The sequence below is a fragment of the Cimex lectularius genome, unplaced genomic scaffold (assembly GCF_000648675.2).
Source record: "Cimex lectularius strain Harlan isolate CLEC.00 unplaced genomic scaffold, Clec_2.1 scaffold7, whole genome shotgun sequence".
Classification (NCBI taxonomy): Eukaryota; Metazoa; Arthropoda; class Insecta; order Hemiptera; family Cimicidae; genus Cimex; species Cimex lectularius.
Window position 1 is genome coordinate 953,331 of NW_019392731.1, and position 19,052 is coordinate 972,382.

The 19,052-nt window shown below is 33.3% G+C and overlaps 2 protein-coding genes across 3 annotated transcripts; both read left to right on the top strand.

The window, feature by feature from the left end:
• The first annotated feature begins 9,259 nt into the window (after positions 1–9,259).
• LOC106663952 (leucine-rich repeat-containing protein 28-like) lies at positions 9,260–11,082 on the top strand. 2 transcript variants are annotated; one of them, XM_014389213.2, is made up of 5 exons: positions 9,260–9,619; positions 9,677–9,886; positions 10,079–10,221; positions 10,274–10,476; positions 10,539–11,082. In XM_014389213.2, exons 1-5 carry the CDS (start codon positions 9,598–9,600, stop codon positions 11,032–11,034), a joined length of 1,074 nt encoding a protein of 357 aa, XP_014244699.1. In that variant the 5' UTR covers positions 9,260–9,597; the 3' UTR covers positions 11,035–11,082. The 2 variants fall into 2 exon arrangements, with proteins under 2 accessions (XP_014244699.1, XP_014244698.1); XM_014389212.2 differs by having other exon boundaries at positions 9,265–9,619; positions 9,673–9,886.
• A 1,641-nt stretch (positions 11,083–12,723) lies between these two features.
• On the top strand, positions 12,724–15,003 carry LOC106663934 (40S ribosomal protein S15). The gene is made up of 4 exons (XM_014389187.2): positions 12,724–12,834; positions 14,411–14,496; positions 14,571–14,805; positions 14,865–15,003. The coding sequence occupies exons 1-4, from the start codon at positions 12,826–12,828 to the stop codon at positions 14,976–14,978; spliced, it is 444 nt and encodes a 147-aa protein (XP_014244673.1). The 5' UTR covers positions 12,724–12,825; the 3' UTR covers positions 14,979–15,003.
• The last annotated feature ends 4,049 nt before the right edge of the window (positions 15,004–19,052 follow it).

Sequence of the window (19,052 nt, forward strand, 5' to 3'; positions counted from 1 at the left end):
TGAGTTTATTATGGAAAAAGCATACCAAATCATCATACGAAATACGAAATTTGATTTCTCTTAACACAAAAATAAATGGAAAATAATAATGAACTACATGGAATATTGTGTGGCTTTATCCAAGATATAATTAATCATTTCAAGAAATGATAGAAAAATTTAAATCATTGTTAACCGGTGGAGCCCGGAGGGGATATCTCAAGGGAAAGCGTTGTCCTGACCCGCCTGCGGATCGGTCACACACGTGCGATTCATGGGTATCTGTTGGTTGGCGCGAGTCGACCTAGGTGCCCAGCATGCCAGATGACAGACTCACGGTGTCGCACGTGTTGGAGGGGTGTCGCAGCTTGGCCCCGTATAGGGACCGAAGTGGAATACCGCCGGATTATAGGAGAATGCTCGAGCATGGCAGCGAGTTTAAGGAAAAACTTCTTAGGTCTTTAAGAGATATTGGGCTAATGGGTTGTATATAGTGGGTTATTTATTTCATAGGTTAAATTTTAGATTTAGTTTATGTAAGAATAGGAGTATGCTGGGCGGCGGTGCTGCATATTATTTCAAGGCTCCACCGCTGCTCCGCTAAGCCGGGTCGGGGCGGAATATCGAGTACCCTCCGACCCGGATTCTAGTCAGAGGATATGCATGTGTGATTGGGTTTGTACAATATATAGGAGTATGTATGTATTTATGAGGGGGGGTTATTTATGTATGAGTGAGTGTGAGAATGACTAGTTTTAGGGAACGTAAGGGCGCCGAAATGACCAAAGAAGTCGATGGCGCCCGACTAGAGCCCAACCTCGGAGTCGCTCAGGCACCAAAGTGGGTGACTCCCCCTGATCTATCAGAGAGAGGCCAGAGGTCTCCTAGGAGGTCTCATAATTCTATTTTCTAAATCATTGTTTCAACACGAACGTTTCACAATTATGTTAATTTTTGCTTTGTGAAATATTATGTTGGAATTTGCGGGTTGAACCTGTAGCTTGATCGTTTTAATAAGATTCGTTTCGGCATGTTGACGTCTTCCGTAGTGGGTCAGGGTTGTAAGCAAGGTGAGGCAAGACACACCAAAACAACAAGGGCTTGAAGTCGTTTTCGGACATCCTAGACTTCCAATCCTTTGAGGAAATTGTTTAAAATTAGGCAGTCAAACTCAAAAATGATTGATAACCAAATGTAGTGTATGTAATATAGTTTTAATAACAACTTGATGCATTTTGAACTTTGTACCGAACTGGCTCTTAGATCAAATAGATTTCTGCCTTACAAAAAACTTGATCATTCAAAGGCATTTTTCAATTTGTCCATTAATAATCTAAAGTTTTCCTCTATCAATTTAAGGTGGTTCTTGGCTTCTTCTTATCTTCCTAATTACTCCCCTGTGCGAGATGGTTCTGTTGACCGCTGCTCACTGTGTACTCCTGCGCGAGATAAGACCACTTCCATTTTTTGTAGTGTACCATTCTCTAGGAGTTTCTAGTTATCTTTTTGGGAACTACTAGAGTTTTGAGACAACGTTTAATCGCCAGACTTGATCCCCCAGATTGCTCAGTCCAGGTTGGCTTTGCAAAGAGTGCACTGGAGTATCGCAGAGAGCTCAAGGAGCAGTTTAATTTTTAATTTTTTATTGAGAAACACTAATAATTTTAATCTAATTTAATTTTGTTTACTTAATTTTTGTTATTATCTCTACTCAAGTGATACTCAGCCGACCACCACCTCCAGCAGACGGTTTAATAATCGACGCTGTATAAGAACTGTTTTTATTTTAATTAAGGTTATACTTCCTTAAGTATATAAAGGTATTTTCTTTTTGTAAATATTTTTTGTAAAGTTTTCATTCATAACAACTTGATGCAATGATAAAATTGTCTTTGAAATAGGTGGCAATACCGCAATACTTATTTGAACAGTAACTTTTTGTTCGTAAAATGAGCTCTTCATGAAAATTTTGTTTTTAATTAAGAACATAATTGTTTAAAAGTTAATCTTCCCAGCTTGACCTACAAATTGAACAGCAGACCAGAGATAACAAATTTCACAGGCAAAAAGAACATGACCCGATTACATACTTCGCGTAATATGTACATTTTCGCCCTACATCTGACCAGACCCAGCCGGTTTTTATAATTATATTTATACAACATTTAATCACTTTCCGGTAATTAAATTTCATTTTCTGTCGTGATTGGAATTGCCCAAGATAACTTTTGTGTGGTTTTTGATTTGAATGATTGGTTAGGGATTTCCCCGTGGCTAGATGCGGGATTCAAAAAAAAAAATTCCTTATTCTTAATAGACTCTGAGTCCTGTTTTGATGTAGTTTTATGTGTTATTATAAATACTAAATATAAAGCGATTTATAAATTCACTAATTTCGTGGTCCGCTTGACATTAATTAAGGTTATATTGAATTAATAAATTACAATTAATTAAGGAAGTTGGTGTCCGACTGGATCGAGGTCACGATAGCTCAAGTGGTAGAGCAGCGGCGTATCTAGCCGAAGATCGTGGGTTCAAATCCCGCTCGTGCCATTAACTTTTTTTCATCTCAACTAAAAACCTTAATTAAGTGTAATGTATTAATTGGTCAAGCGGACCATGAAATTAGTGAATTTAATGATTAAAATGAAATACACTTCACTAAAGCTCTCAGTGGTCATTTCATTTGTCGTCGAGAATCCAACCCGATTATACGACATTTGAAAAATGGCAAAAAGGAGGGAAAATTCAAAAGGTGGGGTTGAGATGGGAAGTTGGTGTCCGAGTGGATCGAGGTCACGATAGCTCAAGTGGTAGAGCAGCGGCGTATCTAGCCGAAGATCGTGGGTTCGAATCCCGCTCGTGCCATTGACTTTTTTATCTCAACTAAAAACCTTAATTATTTATAAATGTTCGGAAAAAGACCTGACAATAGGTCATCGCTGTTTTAATCTGTCAGACGAGTTCCAGCTTTAAACCGTCTTCTCTGCTGAGTTTGTTATTGGGCAGGGTTGTAAACAGGGTGAGGCAAAACACATTAAAACCCCAAGGGTCTTTAGTTGTTTTCGGACATACGATTCTGCCTCTCCTTGAGAAAACTGTATAAAAAAAGACAGCCAAACTCAGAAATGATTGACAACCATGAAGTTTACTTCGTGCTTTTTCAATTGCATACATTTGGCACCAACTATAAGCATATATTGCTGTGTGTGCGTGCTTGCACAATAAAGTTTTAATAAAATTAACTTTTTTACCACACCCTGCTTATGATAAATGATAGAAAACTACTAAGAAATCAAGCGTTTTTCCGTGAAATACAGGTTACCATGAATACAACTGATCAGAAATAATGCCATATTTTCAGGAGTAAAATTAAACCATATATCGCTTTTGCACAAAACTAAAAGAATATGAAAACACGATCTTTTGTAGCACACTAGCAGGTAGAATTGATTTTTCTCCTGAGCAGATTTAATATTTTATCAGCAAATATTCCTAATTGCGAACGACGGTTTGAAACTTTCGCTTTGAACTGAGAAATTATACAATGTATAAAGCTTCATTAATGATCCTTATGGCTTTAGGCGATAATTGGTATCAAAAGAAATCCTTTCAAAGAATCACTAATTGGATTACAAATTTTCCTGTTTTGTTTTAAAGTATTATATTCTTCATTAATTAGCTCATCAAAATGCATCCTTATTTTACTGTTTAATTGAAAATGAGAATTTCTATCTTAAAATATTGTAAATTTCAAATGTCATATAATGCACATTATAATAAAAGCTATCTGAAGTGTTTTTTTTTAAATAAAGGGTAAATTTTATTTATACTAAATTTATATTCAGTGATGTAGATTATCGACCAGATAATTCAATGCCCTCAGTTATCTGATTATGGTCAAAATAAACAGAAAGATTTTCATTGCCAAGCTTTCAAATGTATATTAGTACTTAAGTAAGATCTTGGTCGAGATGAAACGTTAGCGTCACGAACGGGATTCGAACCCACGACCTTCGGCTATCGGCCAACTTTTTCATCTCGGCCAAGATCTTACATAAAAAAAATAATTAATTGTATATTTAGTCAATCTCAATGAGCTACAACTTCAAAAACTATTTACAATACAATAATTCGAGAAGAAATACACATTTTTTGTTTCTGATTACAAAAACGATGTACTAAGTTTATAAATATTTATGAACATACGAAAATCACGTTGCAAGTAATAAAGTAAATGTTTTTGTAAGTCCGAAACAAAAAATGTGTATTTCTTCTTGTGTATTGTTAATCGGTTTGGTCATTGTAGAACCTTAAAATTGAGTAAATATACAGTCGAAAACTTGACAATAAAACAAAACCTTGCTGTTTATCTTGACCACAAACCCGATAACTGAGAGCAATAAATAGTGCATGGCATAATAGGGATTGGGAGTACCGATTTTAGGACCAAAAAGTGCACTTTTTAAATATTGTTTTACATTAAACTACATTATGGATGAAACTTGTTCTAATTAAAAATGGAGATCCGAGCTTTAGAGGAGCATTAAACGATTTTTGAAAGTTGAGAATCAAGTTTTCTAGTGTATACTTGCTTTGACGTTGAGGTATCTTCAACTCGCCATATATTACGCTGTTTGAAGAAGTTCGCCTTTTACGTTGTATATTGTGTCAATAACTACCCTCCGACTAATCAATTCTCTCCTGAAAGAGGAATCGGTGTGTAACTTTTTATGGGAAAATTCTATTCATTTTTCTCCAAAACTCTTAATCGAATTGAAACAATTATTTTTATTTGTTATTTTATAGAGCAATAATAGGCAGAACAATTCTAGAGAGCAATTCACTATTTTTAAACAAACCTTAGCTCCAAATTCGTAGGATACTTAAAGAAATAAAACAAAATAAAAATATTGGTTGTAATAGACCAAATAAATTCTGAGAAAATGGTACCGAAATATGGCAACTTTTTGGCATCCACAAAATCACCATGAAATAATTATTAAAATGTGTTAAAATTGTAGAGTTTAAGCTTAATCAGAACGTACCAACCTCTGCAGAAATGCACATCAAAACTAAAATCATGTATAAGCTAAGTTAAACAAAAAATAGGAAAAAACAGTTATTTGAAAAACGGTCGCTACCCCCTTAATTGTTTTAATTGTTAGAAATGTGACCGTTAATCGATAATTATTCAGAAATCGTGAGATGCGGTCTGGTGTGATGTAGGTTTTTTTTTCAGAAAAACATTTTTTTTTATCGTGCCAACGTTTCGATCTTTATTGAGATCATCTTCAGGGCTCAATAAAGATTGAAACGTTGGCACGATAAAGAAAATGTTTTTCTGAAACCTACATCGCACCAGACCGCATCTCACGATTTCTGAATAATTATTTAATTGTTAGGTTAATAATTGGCATTAAACTTAATGAAATGATACTTGAAAATATTTTTACTCGCTGGTATGTGCATCAACATATAACATAATTCAATTAATTATTATTTTTATGTAAGGCCTTGGTTGAGATGGAAAAGATAGTAACTGGAGCGGGATTCGAACCCTCAAGTGGTTCGTGCAATGGAGTTTTGAGCCGAAGGTCGTGGGTTCGAATCCCGCTCGTAACACTAACTTTTTCATCTCAACCAAGACCTTACATAAAAAGAATAATTAATTGAAATAAGTAATTTAGTCAATTAGACCACTAAACATAAATGGACTAAAATAACATAATTATGAATCGAAGTGAAACAATCGTTTAGGGACAGTTAGGGTGGTTTTTACGAAAAAAAGAAACAAATTACTTTGGAGATCTCGTTTATTGCTTTCTAAACAGTTTAGTTGAAAGTTACAACAATTAGAAATAAACTTGGCGGAAAATGGCGTTTCGAATGATTCTGATTTCAAAGAAAGAGGCGACATAATATGGCAAAAAGCCAGTCGAAATCAATTCAAAAATGTTAAAATATATCAAATACGTATCACACAGAATAAAAGTATGAAAATTGTGTTTGCTTATTAAAATGTATTTTTTTCGAATATTTTTAATAAATAAAGGAGAAAAGATTTCAAACAGATACTGCACATAAACGATCAAGGTTAAAAATAGTCGCTTCCTAAAAACAAAACTGTAGATAACGAAAAAGCTGTCTGGCCTAAGCTTTTAAAAGTTAAAGAAGGGTTTTTCAAACTTAACCCATTATTCACTTTGAAAAATCGCTATTTTGAAAAAGTGTCTAATCGACGAAAGTTGATAAAACTATGTTATGGGTTGTTAACAGATTCGGCGTTCTTCACTATCTTTGAGACAATTTTAACAATAACAAGATAATTCATAAACAGTTTTTCGCTTCATAAATAAAAATGACTTCGGGTTTTAAATTAATCATGCCAAACGTGACCCAATATCTTGCACAAAGTATGCGAAGTATTTACACAAGAAAAGTAACTTTCAAACAACGGCCAACGATATTCCCGTTTTAACAAACTGGCCTGGACTCGGACTTTTTCGTGTTTTTATCTCTCTGAAAAAAAAAAAAAAAAAAAAAAAATCTATTCAGACTGCTTCTTTTGTATGAAAAAATCTTTCGAACTAATAGGTGTTTGATTCCCTTCGCCTAGATTAATGATAAATAATTTTACATTAATTCATTTCTATTAGTCATAAATCTGTCACACCTGAAGAAAATATTTTGAAGGTTTTTTTTCAAAGGCAAAATAGCAAATGGTTTTATTTTACAGTTACATTCGGTATCTTTTGTACCGTATTCGTGCTATGTTAGTTAAGTCTCAAAAATAATTCCCTAAACTTTGTTTTCCAGAAATAATCGTTACAGTATGAATATGGACAGACTTCAGTGCTGGATTTGTTTACCTGCTTCCAGCCTTACCCTGCTTATAACCCTGACCCACTAACTACAACCAAGCACTGAATATGGTAAATAGCTGAACCATGTCTGACAAACCAAACCAGTGAGAATAGCGAGAAAATAATGATCAGAAAAAACCCAACTGCAGAATCAAAAATGTTTATCTACCTGTACGACAATCAACCACATAGTCGCCATGAAGAAGCTAGGGCATCAATTTAGAATCGGCCAGAATGAAAAAATTTGAATTACTATGCCAATTTCTTCTGGAAATATTTTGTCAATTTGTTTTAATTTTTTTTCTAGATTCTTAGGACATGATGGTCAAAGTGTCTTGCGAGTATTTAAAAGTATTTTTAAAAAATATCCATTTGAACTGCCTGAACATATTTATAAAGAAATACATTTTTTTATTTGTATTCATGCTATAATATTTAAGTTTGAAAAAATTGTTTAACACTTTTGCTGTTAAACATGTTGACAAAATATTGTCAAATGGCTAGGTGCGGTTGATTTGATGCTACAATGATTGGATACAGGGCTTGAGGGAAAGTATACAATAGAAATTCTAATTGGTGTACAATGTCTAAAATCCTCAATTTTTGCAAATTGCACTCTCAAAAATATTACAAACAGCAATTTTAGATCTGATGAGTCTTTTATGTAATATAAGAAGATTTTCTGTCAGCATCCCATTTTGTTGAGCTAATGGTTTTTAAAAGGTTTAATGATTGAATGAATATATTGTGCTTGTATTTATTTAAAATTATTTTTTCAATGTTTAGGTCTATTGGAAGGTGGGACAAATATGTTATTAACAAATATATCTTTTTTTCAGTGTGATATAATGAAACCACTGTACTAATTACAGTTAATTCTGAACTAAGATATGGTACATTTTTGATATGATTTAAATCTGCCTAGCAACAATTGATTAAATTTAATCTAATAAACTGAAACTCGTTATTTCTCCAGGAATTATTAGTTCCACTGTTCAATACATGTTACATTATTTTAATGTGTTTTAAATGGTCGAGCAAGAAAACAAAAATATGCACTATTTGTTCTGACTTTATAAACATTGACTACCCAATATCAAATAAATTAGTATGCAGACCCTGAAATTCTTGTGTCTCAACAATAATTCCTATTATTACTCATACTAGTATAGAATCTTTTTTTAATTCTACAGTTATTCATCCGGAATTTTAATCCAATTTAGTATTATTTATTAGTTAAAGTACCTTTTGGGATGATCTGAATGTTGGAAATAACATATTTGGTCAAAGTTTATATTCATTATAATTTTTTTATCCTAATGTCCAAGTAATTTTTATTTATTTACTTTATGAGGATATTTCAACCATGAGGTTATATGAACTCTCGCGGTGCCGGTGGTTTTGAGAAAAAAACCATTTGTAGTATGTTGGGTTCGAACTCAGAACCTTTACAGTGATGAGCACAATGTCAATGCCTAAGCGATTGCGGCCACCAACACCTCTAAAAAATGTATAGATTTTAAATAGTTGATATGAAGATTGTGAAATTAATGTAATAAGATATAGTTTGCTAGTCTGACTCCATTATTATTATTATTAGCCATACAAGCCTATGGGAAATGTTTAAATTTTGGAACAAAAATTCAAAATTCTAATAAAAAATAAAAGAATAAATGTTACATGTAATTTAAAATTTTTGCATACATTTGGCGTTCCAAATTAAAAATTTTAAAAAGATAAATTAAAGCTTTAAATGGCAATAAGATAAATTAGTTTATGAGTGAATGTTTGGAGTCAGAGCTTTATAGCACTCAGAAGCGATATAATTAAACTAAGATAGAAGGTTTGGATGTTAGGGCGTGAAATGACCTTAGGCATTAAAACGCCCTTAAAAATTAATAATAAGATATAGGGTGGAGTTTTCAGTTGGAAATGATGTTGGAAATAAAGTCCTGAAAAATTGGAGTTTTTGAGATATGTTCCTAATTATTCACAAACTGCAATGTATATGTGAAAAGGGAATTTTGTCAATCGTCCATACATTCACCATCACTAATCCATATTTGTAAATTAATATAAAATGAAATTTTTTCTCTTTCTGTACAAATTGTCATTAACACAGTACAATATTAGATTATTGAATTTAAAAAAAAAAATCAAAGACTAAAGACTGATTTGTTCTTGCTCTATCATTAGTCATTTGAATCTAGTTGTTTGGAGAAATATCTTTTATTATTTAAATAATATGTTGTATACTATATTAAATATTACACCCTACAAAACATCTTACAATATAAAAAGTTTACTTGAGAAACACAAACTCTGCCCATTTCTTAATACTATTTAAAGCAAAGTAGATAGATTTGGCTTTGGCACTAATTTCCACTAGTTTAACATAGTTTAAAATCAAAGTTTATGTCATAGCAATAAGTTTGAAAGTTACTTTATTTAAACTTGTAAACTTATTTTTAAAAACAATAATACCCTTATTTTGGCATATGGTCAATTCTCAAATATGTGTCAGATAAAAATGAGACACTAAAGTTTTTTACTGAACTGTATTCTGTAAATCAAAATTTGTAAACTTCAAAATGCCACTATGTGAGAACATTGCCAACAATGTGTACCTATGTAAAGAGGTCGTCGATGAGCTAAAGAACAGATACATTTTACACTGGAATTATAAGGGTCTTAAACAGCTTCCAATTGAACTGTTATACCATGGTAAACACATCGAAGAATTATACATGAAATGGAACAACTTGAACACTTTGGTAAGTTCAATAGAATTTTTCTTATTCTAGTTGCTAATTTTATTCTGTTGCAGCCAGACTGGATACACAATATGAAACTTCTAACCTCGATGTTTCTCGTCGGTAATGATATTACTACATTACCTGACAATATAGGACTACTGAAATTTTTATCTGTACTTGAACTTCAAAGCAATCAGTTGGAACAACTACCAAAAACAATTGGACGCTTGAAAAACCTAAATATTCTGAATCTTCAGAATAACAAATTAACTTTCATTCCTACAGGTAACATTTTTTCTTTGCTAATAATTATATATAATAAATATAATGCAATAAGTAAATATTCTATTTTTCATTTTTTTTTTTTTTTCATTATAAAAAGTCATACAACATTACCTTTATTAACTTTTGTCTATTACTTTATTGTACCGTAAAATTGACACAGCACTATTATTAATAGACTGTTATTAACTTTAGAAATCAAAGATTTGAAGGCACTGGCGATATTAAACTTGCGTGGGAACAAGATTACACATTTGCCTCCTCTTCTGTTTCACTTGAAAAGTCTCCAGGAACTAGTTCTTGATAATAATCATCTCACGAGTCTTCCTCTTGACATTGTAAGTCAACGCCTTTTCCATAGATCTTGCCCAATGAGGTATTTTGTTTCAGGTCTATCTGCCGAATTTGACATTTTTATCACTAAATGGAAACAAGCTTAGGTTTTTACCTTTTGAGAAGTTCATCAGCAGCCCAATGATATCGATTATTAATAATTCGCAGCTTAATTATCTGTCTTACGATCTAGGCTGTGCGATGACACAACGATGCAGCTTACTTACAAATAGTAGTCTTTGGCATTTTGATTTAACTGGGTAAAAAATGAACATATGTCTTGTTTTTTTAATTTGTGCTTTTATTTTTTATCTATTTGCAGATGTGCAAGTGAGAATATAAAATCCGATGAGTGTTTAAACAACATTTTAATATCTATACCGAGTTTTGACAAAATAATCACTCTCCCCAAAATAATTAGGAAGGTGTTTTATTCCAGCAATTTCCAGACACCATCTCTATTTGAACTCTCCCTGAGAATAATTCACGATCTGTGCTTCAAAGTGATAGACACTAGGCAATGCCTATTTCCTGAAATTATAAATAAACTTCCGATGACTATAAAAAGCATGTTGTATGAAGGGCCAGTGGCAAAGTGTCATTACTGTGAAAAATCTCTTTTCACAGAATGCATTCTATGGCTTATGCAGAGAAATTTTTATGACCAGATGCCTGCTAATATATTGGGATCTGTACTTTTCTGTTCCCCACAGTGCTCTATATCATTTGTGCTTTTTGAGGATTTTGAAAAAATTCATGACAGATTGAAGTTCAACACAATACCATGGAAGCTGATTGAACGTGATCTGGAAACATAGAGTATTTTTATACAATTGATCAAAATAAAGTATTTTTTTTAATTTAAACTAGTGCTCTGTTTCCTATCCATGAGGTCATTTAAACAAAAAGTAAAATAAAATAATAAAGTACAAGAGGACTACCTGATGGATGTCGCTTATATGAGGCAAACAACTTTTTAAAAAATTCATATTATTCTCAATTAAACTTTCAGAGACTATGCCAGAATTTGAACCTAGAACAGCAGGCAAATTGTACACAGTATCTAAATAAAACACTCATTGGCATTTTAAATATGATCTAATCCAAGAAATCAACATACCCAAATGCCAAGGTATTAAATTTTAAACAATAGATGGTTGTGGTCAAAATAAATCAACGCTTTAGAAAGATTGGTGTAAACAGCATCAAGCTGGGAACCTTTCTCAATCTAATTCAGAAATTCACAAAAAACCAACCAATTTGTACTTGGAGATCTACTGTGCATAAAACCATGTTGTCCTTCTGCAAACAAATTTGGTCAAGGTTTGGAAATTGTTGGGTACTTATTCTGAACAGCTGTTGCCTAAATAACGAAACAGCATAAACACAATTTGATAAATTTATAAGAACAATGGTTGCAGGTAGTACATATCTGAAAATCTCACAAAAATTTATTGATTTTCTGTGAGTGAAAAAGCTAAGGCATCGAAGAGAATGGAGGCATGAGTAGATCTTTGTAATAATAGAGCTCACATAGTCATTCCATGTAAGCTTGGAGTTAAAAATAACACCAAGATTTTTAACTTTAGGGCAAAATTCAATAGGGGAACTGTTGATATGAGTAAGAGATAGACAATGTGTACTAATGGATTTATTGAAAATTAATAAATACTGGGATTTGTTATGGTTTAAAAGAATGCCATTATTTCTTGACTATTGGTTGAGAGAATCAAAATCATGGTAGAACAGTGAGATAGCTTCAAAGAAGTGGCTTGTAGGACATGAATGTAAAGCATCATCAGCATAAGTTAAAGTTAGGAAAAGTTAAGAACTAATGGGAGATCTTTAATAAACATAGAAAAGAGTAAAAGTTCAAGAATAGAGCCTTGGGGTATTCCAATGAAATTGAGTGAGAAGGGGAGATAGAATTTGAAAGTTTTATCTTAAAGTTGTCAGGCAGATGAGATTAGTAGCAGTAGGAGAAAAACCAAGAGAAGCATCAGTTTCTAAATTATAATTTACGGAACTGAATGCATTGGAAAAATTAAAGAGAACAATAATAGTACATATATTAACATGCCTTGACAGATATCATCTGAGATTTTTGAAAAGGAATGTCTCACAACTATGAAATTTTTGGAATCCAGATTGAAAATGGGATATAAGGGCATGGGAGTCAATAAATAAAGGATGTTTGTTTAAATAAAATTGTCTAAGTTGATTTAATTCTAAGGGGTGGAAGATTACTAGCTGGGCGATAGTCACTTTTCTCTTATTCTCTTTTAAATATTTGTAAAGGGATAAAAGAGGCGGCCACAAGGCCTTCTGCAGCTTGACCTCAGTAGATCTACTGTGCTTCAAAATTATTTTATAAAAAATATATATTTAAATAAGAGATCTGCTTCAATGTTAATGTTGTATAATTTAAACAATTTTTGTTAAATAGGACGGATTGTTTTTTTCCTTTGGTGACCCATCAATTGGGCAGGGATCCAGCGCGATCTGGCCTTTAATCACTCAGTCTCAGTTCAGTCGGCCATTTCTCTCTAACCGGACGTTTTTCAACGTTTTGGTTTCTTTCACGTGTCTCTATTTGAAAGGATTTAACCATGGCTGAAGTGAGTACTTTTTATCCATTTTTATTTTAAACATCGCATCATTTTGTTGGAAATTTCGACAGGAATTCTACTCAGAGACGACCCCCAGTCCGTCTGAAAAGAGAACAATTACAGAACGGCGTGTTTTATTCGACATTCACTAACCTTAAAATCTGAATTCCCGGAGACTAGATTTTTACCCTGGCAGATTGATACATACAGACAATTTGTAGTAACTGATATGCTCATGTACAAAAAATTGAGAAAAGAACAGAAAAACGGAAATTCAAAAAACGTAATAAAAAAACTTTCTCGCCCTTTAAACCTTGGTATTTTCACGCCTGGCACGAGTCACGTCCGCTATGTTTTGCAATCCTTGAAAAACATGCTGTTCAGTATAAAAGTGAACACAAAACGCGTTTTTATCAAAAACCTACAGTTCGTGATTTTTAAATTTTTAAGCAAGAACCCTCCATCATATCCCCAAAGACCTCCAATACTAAACAATAACTCAACATCAGTAAAGAATTTTTTTAACTTCTTAACTGACATCCAGCTAATAGATAAAATTTAATATCCCACCCAGATCCGTGGGTTTCCGTTCTTGGGAGCCTGGGGCCAGGGTTCGCAGGGGCTTTGCTCTGTTGGAGCCGGATGCACCGTTGACTTGTATAGACCCAAGGTAACTCTTGTTCCTTGGTTCCCCATTTGGTGGTGTGACACAGCTGATTTGTGGGGACGCCTGTGGGCTGGATTAAGGGGGCCTCCTCGGACTCCAGAGATCAAGGAATCTCCAGCAAGCTTGGAGGAGTTGATGGTGACTAGACACAGACCCATCCGCGATAAAGCCATGCGTACAATATTAATATTAAAAGCATCAGTTTGCCAGATCCATGGGTTTCCGTTCTTGGGAGCCTGGGGCCAGGATTTGCGAGGGCTTTGCTCTGTTGGAGCTGGATGCACCGTTGACGTATAGACCCAAGGTTTAATGCCCAATAAGGTCACACCCTATAAAAAAATAATTTTTTTATGTAAAGTGATTTTTAAGCTAAAATTATTCTTCCGAGGCTGCAAATCATCTGGGATAAAACCGATGTAAAACATGTTTTTCACTTTTAGTAAAAGATGGTTTTACTCATGTTTAGAAGTATCTGGATTTGACTAAAAAACCGTTTTTTGAAGTTTGAGGAGGCTTTTGGAAGCTTCGAGATCTTTTCTCAAACACTGCAGGAGCTGGAAATTCACTAAATTTCCACTAAAAACTATAGTTTCCCCCCTCAGGAAAAGTGTATAAAATAACATTCAATGATTAATCAAAAAGTTGATTTTATTGATTATGTAAATACGTAAGTTGTTATCAGCTGAAAGTTTTAATAATTTGCACGAACTCCAAGAACGTATCGGGTTGTCCCAAAATGTATACACAAAAAGATAAACCAGGTTGTTTGATATTCTACCAAAAAAGAACCCACATCTATTACAACTGCAACAACCGCAGAGAAAAACAAAAAAATTACTTCTTGCGCTTGCAAAAAGTGAATTGAAAACAGCTTGTGTACCTTTTGTTCTATTGTCATTGTTTAATTTTTTATTTTAGCAAGATGAAACTGTCAAGAAGAAGAGGTTGTTCAGGAAGTTTACTTTCCAGGGTGTTGATTTGGACCAACTCCTTGACTTGCCAGGGTGAGTATATTGGTTAAAACTAGCCGTGTTATATCTGCATAAATCATTTTAATTTTTTTATTTTTTTTTTATAGTGAACAACTTACCCAGTTGATGCACTGCAGAGCTAGGAGGAGGTTCACCAGGGGACTTCGTCGCAAGCCTATGGCACTTGTCAAGAAATTGAGAAAGGCCAAAAAGGAAACTTTGCCCAATGAGAAACCCGAGGTTGTTAAAACACACCTCAGAAACATGATTGTCATGCCTGAGATGGTTGGAAGCATGATCGGTGTTTACAACGGCAAGACCTTCGCCCAGGTTGAAGTCAAGGTAAACTTACACAGACAAATTTTTAAAATCTGTTTTAACACATTTTTGTTCATTTGCAGCCTGAGATGATTGGCCATTATCTTGGCGAATTCAGCATTACTTACAAGCCTGTAAAACATGGTAGACCAGGTATTGGTGCTACCCACAGTTCTAGGTTCATTCCTCTTAAATAAATAAAGAGTTTTTATTTAAACGGGAGTTGTATTTTAATTTCCATCCTACCTATATGTTATTGTCATTATTTAAGTCAGCATTTTAGTTAACAGATTATTGTTTATAAGGAATGGGAAATATACATACCTATAATAAAAGCAAAAGTGCAATTTACGTATGAGAAAACATACTGTTAAATATATGTAAATTATATATTGTTAAATATATAGTAGGTAGTTGTAAAGTGAGCTGAGACTAGGGTGGTATATTTAAATATGTTGATGTACATATCAAATGATATATATTAGCTTATACATCAGTCCAAAAATATGAATATTTTGAGGTACTCTCAACTTTCCTAAATCTATTCTATAATAAATAAAAAATACAATAACAAAATAAAACATGCAGGTAAATACAAAAAATTCAATAGCAGGATTCCAGAGAGTAGGTTGTAGTTCAAAAGAAGATTCAATTATGATACTGTCCTTTAGTTTTAAAATATTACTCGTGCATATGTTTTAGAAGTCTTCCTTTATTTAAATCTGCTACAGGATTTGATCTGATCTTATGCCTAAAAACTACCATTTTTTCCCTTCTGGTTACTTTAAAATACATAACCCACGTTTTGAACTAATATTTAACACTTGCTAGTGACTACCGCCTCTGTTAGTATTCTTCCATCACAATCTAAAGTATTAGAGATTTTTGTGATTGTTAGCCAATGATTACTTGAAGATGGTAAGATTTGGTCTGGAGTGATGTCGGCTTTAGAAAAAATTGTCTTTATCGTGTTGACATTTCTTTATTGACATCATCAGGGCCTGGGATTTATAAACATTGTTTAAATTTTACAAATATATGTAGGATGTAAAAAAGATTGAATGCTAAGAAAATTTTAGATTCAAAAAAATGAATTTATACACTGCTACAAAATTTTAGCTTATATACATTTAGATTACATGCCCTTTATATCCTTTTCAATCTGACTTCCGAAAATTTCTTAGATGTGAGGGACAGCCCTTCTCAAAAATCTTAAATGACATCCACCTACGTATTTATGATAAGAAGTGTACTATTTATTATTGTTCTGCTTCAATTTTCCAATACATTTGGCTCCATAAACCATAATTTACCTATTTGCAAACTGACACATCTTTTTGGTTTTATCCTGCTACTAATCGCATCTATCTGTCGACACCTCAGATATAAAAGCTTCAAATTATCTCTCCTTCTCTCTCAGTTTCAGCTGGTGTACCACAAGGCTCCATTCTTGGACCATTACTCTTTTCCATGTTTATTAAACATCTCCCATTAGTTCTTAAATTATCCCAATTTCATCTTTATGCTGATGACAGCTTTACATTCAATGTCCTACAAGCAACACCTCTGAAGTTAAATACTTTGCTCAACCACGATCTTCATTCTCTCAACCAATAGTCAAGAAATAACAGCATTCTTTTAAATCCTAACAAATCCCAGAACTTATCTACTTCCAAGACACCCATTAATACAAATTGCCTGTCCTCTCTTTTTATTAATGGCTGCCCTTTCATTTTTGTCCTAAAGTTAAAAATCATTAGAAAAGTAATCAAACCTCCATTCTCTTTGATGCCTTAGCTTTTTAACTCTACAGAAAACTCATTTCTTATTAAATTCCTAATAATTCCTTTATTCTCATACCGTAGTGCTATTTTTTCTCTTTAATTAGACTCAGTCTGCTCATTGCCCTCAAATTGCTTATAATTCCTGTATTAGAAACTGTTATGATCTAAACCAAGAGATCATATTTCTTTCTATATTAATACTTCAGTCAGCAACCTTAACATTCTAAGCACTTATAAACTTCAGAGTTTTAATATGTATATTTAAAATTCAATAAAATAACTGTCCTCAATATCTGTTGACTTTTTCTCTCCTTCAACACTACTCTAAAAATTTATCCTTTATCCTTAACCTTCAGAATTGCCTGGGGGCAAGAGAAATGTATATTTTGTTCCCTTGCTGGCCTGTTTCAGGTCCATGACATTTGTGTTTTTAAAAATCTGAATCATCTCCTTTTCTTTTTCCCATTTCCTTTTACCTTTTTTCTCTTTCTGCTTTTCTTTTGAAATGTTTCATCTTTGTAAATGATTGTAAATAATATTTTAAGGAATATATTACTGTCATTGTTTTGTATATTTCATTAAATGTATTATTATTATTGCTATTACTATTATTATACTATGCTTATAAAGTTAAATTTATTAAATTCACTAATTTCGTGGTCCTCTTGACCAATTAATATATTACAATTAATTAAGGTTTTTGGTTGAGATAAAAAAATTCAAAGGGAAAACTCAAAAGGTGGGGTTGAGATAGGAAGTTGGTGTCCGAGTGGATCGAGGTCACAATAGCTCAAGTGGTAGAGCAGCGGCGTATCAATCCGAAGATCGTGGGTTCGAATCCTGCTAATGCCATTGACTTTTTTATCAACTAAAAACCTTAATTAATTGTAAAAGCGGACCACAAAATTAGTGAATTTAACGATTAAAAATGAAGTATACTTCACTAAAGCTCTCCGTGGCCATTTCATTTGTCTTCGAGAATCCAACCCGATTACACGACATTTGAAAAATGGCAAAAAGGAGGGAAAATTCCAATGGTGGGGTTGAGATGGGAAGTTGATGTAAGAGTGGATCGAGGTCACGATAGCTCAAGTGGCAGAGCAGTGGCGTATCTAGCCGAAGATCGTGGGTTCGAATCCCGCTCATGCCATTGACTTTTTTATCTCAACTAAAACCTTAATTAATTGTTAAATTTATTGCTAATATATGTACATATAAGGGGGCTTAAAGCCCTATTTGTACCTCAAAAATCAATAAATAATTGAACAAAAAAAATCTTCAAATTGCTGATGATGAAAGGAAGGATAGTAAGAAAGAGGGGATTTTGTATTCTCCAAGCACTGCAGTCTATAGGTCATTTACTCTCATTTCTGCAATTCTTTTTCCTGGGTCTTCTTGGTACCATAGGTATGTCACTATTGAGCAGTTGCCTTGCATTTGCAGATAATTTGGTTGGCAGTTTAATTCATTGCATAACCTACAAATGGGGTCATCTTGAATATACCCATGTGTATATTTTCTCAGATGTCAGTGACCTTGTATCACCCCCCCTGAGTCTGTTTGCCAGTTTTAGCTGGTGTACTCCAAGGCTCCATTCTTGGACCATTACTCTTTTCCATGTCAAATTTAGAGTGTCTGTCACCTCTGGAGTTCGTCCACTTCTTTTGTTTTTTGTGGACCCTTTCTGAGATGGATGAATCTTATGTTTTATTCTGTTATCCTAATTTTGGGTTCTGGGCCTATATATGGTCTTGCCAATTCTCCTGTAGCCAGTTTCTATAGTTGTTCATACCACAGAATTTCTTCGTGTCCTGGCACCCATATTTTTGGTTGCTGTTTTCACAGGTTTTTAGATTTTGGATGCATTCACTGTCTTTTTGATCTGACTTTTTACGTGCTAATGCTTTTAGTGCTACTTGGCAGTGATATTATGAAGATTTTTTTGTCAGTGTAACATGAAATATTTTCTGTGGCGCTTTTTTTCTTTGGTAGCATACATTTCACCATTCACAGTTTACACCGTTTACAAAGCAATACAATAAATAATAAAAATAGTACTACGCATTAATAAAAAAATATAAAAAAAATGGCCTCACCAAATGTCGGCTCCACATTTCCGATATTTTTTTATTGTTGTTAATTTTAATATAACAAAAAATATCACAAAATAAACAAAGTATATTACGTTTCATAGAAAAGACGTTCGGGTCATGGAAAGAAGGCAATAGCACTAGGCTTAGACCTTCATCAGGCAAGCTTGTCTGTGTGGCTACCTTGGTTCTCTTCCAAGTTCTGTCTTTCTGGCATTGTTTTTTAAAATTAGCATTATGTGTAACGCTAATGTATGTGTTTCAACTTTCAAAGATTTTGCAGATACATTTTCACAATAATTTATCCAAAAGTTTAAAAATATGACTTTTAGAGTAGGAAAAAATTGCCACTCCAATTATTAGTCAGACATCATACACATAGACATAGTGAGATATC

Bases quoted from the DNA above. Each gene is read 5' to 3' on its own strand.
- LOC106663952 (XM_014389212.2), top strand. From the start codon at position 9,437: ATGCCACTATGTGAGAACATTGCCAACAATGTGTACCTATGTAAAGAG. The intron at 9,887-10,078 runs GTAACATTTTTT...TATTAACTTTAG, and splicing joins ATTAACTTTCATTCCTACAG to AAATCAAAGATTTGAAGGCA. The intron at 10,222-10,273 runs GTAAGTCAACGC...ATTTTGTTTCAG, and splicing joins CGAGTCTTCCTCTTGACATT to GTCTATCTGCCGAATTTGAC.
- LOC106663934 (XM_014389187.2), top strand. The intron at 14,497-14,570 runs GTGAGTATATTG...TTTTTTTTATAG, and splicing joins CAACTCCTTGACTTGCCAGG to TGAACAACTTACCCAGTTGA. The intron at 14,806-14,864 runs GTAAACTTACAC...GTTCATTTGCAG, and splicing joins TCGCCCAGGTTGAAGTCAAG to CCTGAGATGATTGGCCATTA.